Source organism: Cariama cristata, unplaced genomic scaffold, assembly GCF_000690535.1.
Source record: "Cariama cristata isolate BGI_N322 unplaced genomic scaffold, ASM69053v1 scaffold17741, whole genome shotgun sequence".
NCBI classification, from domain to species: Eukaryota; Metazoa; Chordata; class Aves; order Cariamiformes; family Cariamidae; genus Cariama; species Cariama cristata.
In genome coordinates, this window is record NW_009601179.1 from 19,212 (window position 1) to 24,723 (window position 5,512).

Genomic DNA, 5,512 nt, shown 5'->3' on the forward strand with positions numbered 1-5,512 from the left:
TCGTGGCCCTGATGACTGGTTGCTGCTGAAACAGGAGGTGAAAAAACAAGTTCCTGGTAAAACCACATTCCCCTCTGCATCTGCGGCGATGGGCTCCTGTCACGCCAGCAGTGCTGGTGGGTGCTGGAGCACATCTTTGGACTCCGAGGCAGAGAGAAGGGGCAGGGGCCAGGGCAAACCCAGCTCCCACCTGCGTTTGGGACGGGAACGTCCCCAGGGTACAGCTGGCACGGGCAGGATTTGCAGCCTGCCCTAAGTCTTTTTGTCCATCCTGTGGTGTGGGGATGCACCGTGTGATGGACAGGCTTGCAAGGAGCTGTGTTGGCCAGGGGAGCCTGTGGGGACAGCAGCGGTGGCCTGGGACGAGCCAGCTAAGCCCCGTCCCTCCACAGCCCCCTTTGGTTTCTTCTCTGCAGGTGGCAGCAGGAGAGGACAGGGAGTCCCTGATGCGCTGACGGCCGACCATGTCCGGGGTGAGCGGGGCTGCCAGCGCTTCCCCTGCCAACATCAGGGTGACATGTCCCCCCCAGGACCACAGTGGGTGGAGGAGGGTGCATGCCCACTGCCCCTTGTCCCCAGCCAGGGCTTCAGATCGTCCTCAGGGCTGGCCCTGATGGCTGTGGGAAGCAGAGGGCAGGGGCACCTCTCGCTGTCTCTGCTGATGCTGCCTTCTCCCTTGCAGAAACACTGGCCCCCTGGGACCCAGTGTGTCACCAAGCACGACCACACCAAGCCCAAGGCCCGGGAGCTGGCCTTCCGCAAGGGCGATGTGGTCACCATCATCGAGGCCGTGGAGGTGAGCCCGATGGGTTCTCGGGGGACACGCTGCCCTGGGGACGGCATGGAGAGGATGGGACCCTAGTGCCATCAGCTGAGCTGCCAGAGCCATCCCCTGCTTCCCAGTGGGATCCCCCCTTCCTTCCCTTGCTCTGAGACCCTCTCTCACCCCCAGGGCAAAGGCTGGTACCACGCCAGGCACAACGAGACGGGGCAGGAGGGGCTGCTGGCAGCCAGCGCGCTGCGGGAGCGCGGTGCCATCCGCATCGACCCCAAGCTCAGCCTCATGCCGTGAGTACAGCTGGTGGGGGGACCTGGGGGGGGACAGCAGCCCAGCTGAGCCCCCAGGAGCTGCGACAGCAGATGAGTCCAGTGCATTTCCCCCCCCAGCCAGGTTTTGGGTGGGCAGCTTGGGGCAGAGCAGCCCATGGCCATGCCCTGGTGATGGAGGGATTTGCTGGGGCCAGCGCCTGGCTTTAAAGAACCCCAGTTGTGCCCACCCAGCTTGGACGGACCTCATGGGGAGGGGTTTTATGCAATGGGGTCTACGTAGCTTTGGCGGGGGCTCTGCCCTCCCCATCTCACTGCTAGTGCTGGAGGGGCATGACCCCTCTACCCAATGCCCCTCTCCCCAGCTGGTTCCACGGGAAGATCTCAGGGGTGGAGGCAGTGCAGGAGCTGCAGCCCCCCGAGGATGGGCTGTTCTTGGTGCGCGAATCCATCCGGCACCCTGGCGACTACGTGCTGTGCGTCAGCTTTGGCAAAGAGGTGATCCACTACCGCGTGGTCCACGAGGAGAACACGCTCAGCATTGACAGCCAGCAGTACTTCTCCAACCTCATCGACATGATTGAGGTGAGACCTCCCCTCCCTGGGCAGTGAGTCCCGACAGCACCAGACCAAGGGCAAGAACCTCGTGGGGTCACACAGAGCAGTGGCAGGTCCCTGTCCCTTTCTCCCGTGGTTTTCATTGAGTTTCGGTGCCTGGTGTAGTTCTCCATCCCTGCCAAAGGCTTGTCATTCCCACCCCGTTTGGGGTGCAATGGACAAATCCGAGGTGCCCCAGGGATGTCCTCTGCCGCAAACCCGCCGTGCCAGCAGCAGCCCAGGCCCCCTGCCCAAGCTCGCGTTTCCCTCCATCCCTGCTCATTCGGTGCTTCACACAGCAGCAGAACTTTAGGGCATTTTAGAAAACGCAGATCCCAGCAGCTTCTGCCACCCCTGGACGAGGGCTGAGCCCAGCTGAAACTTTGAGGTGTTTTGCTGGGTTTCTCTCCCCTCTGAGCCCCTCTCTTGCCTGCTGACCCTGCAGGGCTCCCAGGCTGCTGCGTTAGCTCTCGCCCTCCCAGCGAGCTCGTCCTAAATGTTCACCTTCACCCGCTCTTGTACCTGTTGCCTGTCTCCTCTCCCGGGGGTTGCAGTCTCGTGTGTTTTCCTCCTTTAGGCACAACTTCTGCTTTCAGGTCGGTCCTTTCCCCTTTCAGCTGCCCACTGCGACAGCTGTCCCACCGCTTCTGCTCTGCTTCACCTCTGCAAACTGCCCTCAGCTGCTGCAGCACCCGCCGGGGGTTTTAACCCCATCGGCTGGGGGGCGGGGCCCCCGGGCGCGATCCCGTGTCACCTGTGGTCTGTCACGGTGCTTCCCTGGCTGTGCCCAGAGCGGAGCAGGGCTGAGACATGGGCTGTGAATCGTGATGCTGGGGGAAATGTGGTGTTTTATGCTGCCCAAGCTGAAGGGGCTCTGGGCCCTTCGAGGGTGGCAATGGTGGTAGGGTCCTGTGGAGCATCCCCCGGCCGTTTCCCAGCTCCACGCCCTGAGCTTGAGGGTAAGAGATGGCATCGCTGCATCACCTCCATCTGTTCATCCCTTGGCAGCACTACATGAAGGAGCAGGGAGCAATCTGCACCAAGCTGGTGAAGCCGAAACCAAAAACCGGGATGAAGTCAGCAGAGGAGGAGTTGGCCAAAGGTAGGGGATGGTGGAAGAGGGTCGTGGTCCGAGTTTTGGGGACAGGGCAGCATGGCCCCACTGGTGGCCCCTGCTAATCTACCCTTGTGCCTCTGCCCAGCCGGCTGGTTGCTGAACCTGCAGCACCTCACGCTGGGAGACCGCATCGGGCAAGGCGAGTTTGGAGGTAGGTGAGAAGATGGGGTTGGAGGTTGCCTAGCCCTGGACTTGCCCAGATGGCACCCCCTGATGTCCCCTCTCCATCCCCTGGCATGGGGGGCTCAGCCTGGGATGCAGGGGGTCAGGTGTGGGGCTCAGCCTGACCCGCTGCGTCCCCTCCTAGACGTTCTGCAGGGCGAGTATATGGGACAGAAGGTGGCCGTGAAGAACATCAAGTGTGACGTGACCGCCCAGGCCTTCCTCACCGAAACGGCTGCCATGACGTGAGTGCCCCGTGGGGGATACAGCCCAACCCTGCCCCATGACCCAGGGACGAGCAGACACTCCCTTGACCTGTGTCCTCTCCATTTCAGGAAGGTCCGCCACAAAAACCTGGTGTGTTTGCTCGGCGTGATCCTGCACAACGGCCTCTACATCGTCATGGAGTTCATGAGCAAGGTGAGAGCACCTGACTGGTCCTCGGGCAGCGGGACATATCACCCCTCACATTTGGGGACAAAATCCCTGTTTGGGAGCTGAGATGAACAGATGCCGGGTGCTGCAGACCCCACGGGAGGCAAAGTTTCTGAGCAGCCGGGTTCCATTTGTCCTTAACGTAGTTCTCCTCCTCTGTCAGGGCAACCTGGTGAACTTCTTGCGCACGCGGGGCCGGGCGCTTGTCCCAACCCAGCAGCTCCTCCTGTTCGCTCTGTAAGTCCATCTCCCTCCCTTTGGGCTGGGAACTGGTGCTCTGCGTCCCCCCAGGCAGCCCCGGGGGGACACGTGGTGACCCTGTGCTCTGCCTTGCTCGGCCGTGGCAGGGATGTGGCTCAGGGCATGGACTACCTGGAATCCAAGAAGCTGGTGCACAGAGACCTGGCTGCCCGCAACATCCTCATCTCCGAGGAGAACGTGGCCAAAGTGAGCGATTTCGGCTTGGCCCGGGTCAATCCCAAGGGTGCGGATGCCTCTTTGCTGCCCGTGAAGTGGACGGCCCCAGAGGCCCTGAAACACAACGTGAGCAAGGGTGGGAAGGGAGAGGGGGGGCCAGGGGATCCTCCCAAACATCTCACCCCCTGTTCATCCCCTCTCCCACCGACCCCTCCCTGCCCCGTGGTGGCTTCTGGTACGTTCAGCCCTGCATCTCTTGAAACTGGGGCTTTGTCCTGGCCAGCCCTTGCCCTGGTGCGTAGCGGGAGTTGGGGCAGCTCCGGCAGGATGGACCCAGGGCCGTGGGGGTCATGGGTTCTCACCCTGGGGAGCTGGAGGTGGGGGGCAGGCGCTGTCTCTCGTCTTGCCCTTGGGGAAGGATGGGGGCCCCAGTGCAGCCCCCAGCCAGCTTCAGCCTCCCCTCCTCCTGCCGCCGCAGAAATTCTCCTCTAAGTCGGATGTGTGGAGCTACGGGATCCTCCTGTGGGAAACCTTCTCCTTCGGACGAGCGCCTTACCCCAAGCTGGTGAGTCCTGTGCCGGGGGATGCTGCAGGTCACACCTGGCTGGCACCAATGGGATGGGGACATCCCACTGTCCCCTGGCCAGGGCGAGCCCCCGGCAGGGTGGGGAAGGGAGAGGGGGTCCCAGCTGCCTTCTCCATCCTGCCAGAGCCTGAAGGAGGTGACGGAGCTGCTGGAGCAGGGGTACCGCATGGAGCCCCCCGAGGGCTGCCCGCCCGCCGTCTATGCCCTGATGAAGAGCTGCTGGGAGCTGGAGCCAGGCAAGCGGCCGTCCTTCAAGAAACTCACGGAGAAGCTGCAGAAGGAGCTGAAGCACCTGAGGGATGTTTAACCCTTGTCCTGCTCCCAGGACCCATGGCCAGAACCCCTCCAGACCTGCTGGAGTTGGGAGCGGCACGGCAAGGGGTGGCAGGGCAGCGGGTGGCCCACGGGGCCACTCTCTCCTGACGGGCCCCCGAAGAGGAGGCAACAGCCTCCCTCCATCCCGGCACAGGTCCTTCTTCCCACCGCGCAGCCCAGAGAAGGTTCCCATGGGGTCCATCTCCCCTGACCCACTGGGGTGGGGAGAGCAGCCCCCCCCAGGGAGGCCATGCCCCACACACCCCGTGCTCAGCCCCGGACGGCCGGTGCCACGTGTCAGCTCCCCTTGAGCTGTCCCTCCCAGTGACGGGGGACAGGATGGGGCCATCTCCGTTTGCTGGAGGATGAAACCCCAACCCCGACACAGCCCCGCTGCAGCCACCCAGCCCTGCCCAGGGACGCTGGGCGCAGCCGGCTAAACCACACGGATTTGGGCTTTTTTGATTAAATCGAAGAAATTAGTTCAACAGCATCTTTAAGCCTCTGGGCTCAAATTAGGCCTATCCCCCGCTTGGGACCTGGCAAAGCAGATCAAAAAGCTGGGGGGGGGCTGGGATCTCCGGCCCTCAGAGCCCCCCATGCGCAGCCCGGCCCCTCTCCCCTCGGGGCTCTGCGCAGCCGGGGATTATTCTTTTAATCAGAGTCTGTATGGGAATTGCTTGCATATAGATTATGGGAGCAGGGCACGTCCTCCAGGCAGTGGGAAGTCCCCGGCCTCGCCGGCATCCAAGCAATCTCGACGTCTCGGTGGAGCTGGGATTAACGGGGGCACGGGGCCACATGCGCACGTGCGTGTGTTGGTGCGTGTGCCCCCC

General features: G+C 62.9%; 1 protein-coding gene across 1 annotated transcript; it reads left to right on the plus strand.

Annotated features, from left to right (window-relative positions):
- Nucleotides 1–464: 464 nt before the first annotated feature.
- MATK (megakaryocyte-associated tyrosine kinase) lies at nucleotides 465–4,705 on the plus strand. The gene is made up of 12 exons (XM_009710369.1): nucleotides 465–473; nucleotides 683–796; nucleotides 953–1,068; nucleotides 1,413–1,632; nucleotides 2,653–2,746; nucleotides 2,847–2,912; nucleotides 3,069–3,168; nucleotides 3,259–3,343; nucleotides 3,522–3,595; nucleotides 3,706–3,901; nucleotides 4,254–4,340; nucleotides 4,486–4,705. The coding sequence occupies exons 1-12, from the start codon at nucleotides 465–467 to the stop codon at nucleotides 4,666–4,668; spliced, it is 1,344 nt and encodes a 447-aa protein (XP_009708671.1). The 3' UTR covers nucleotides 4,669–4,705.
- Nucleotides 4,706–5,512: the final 807 nt, after the last annotated feature.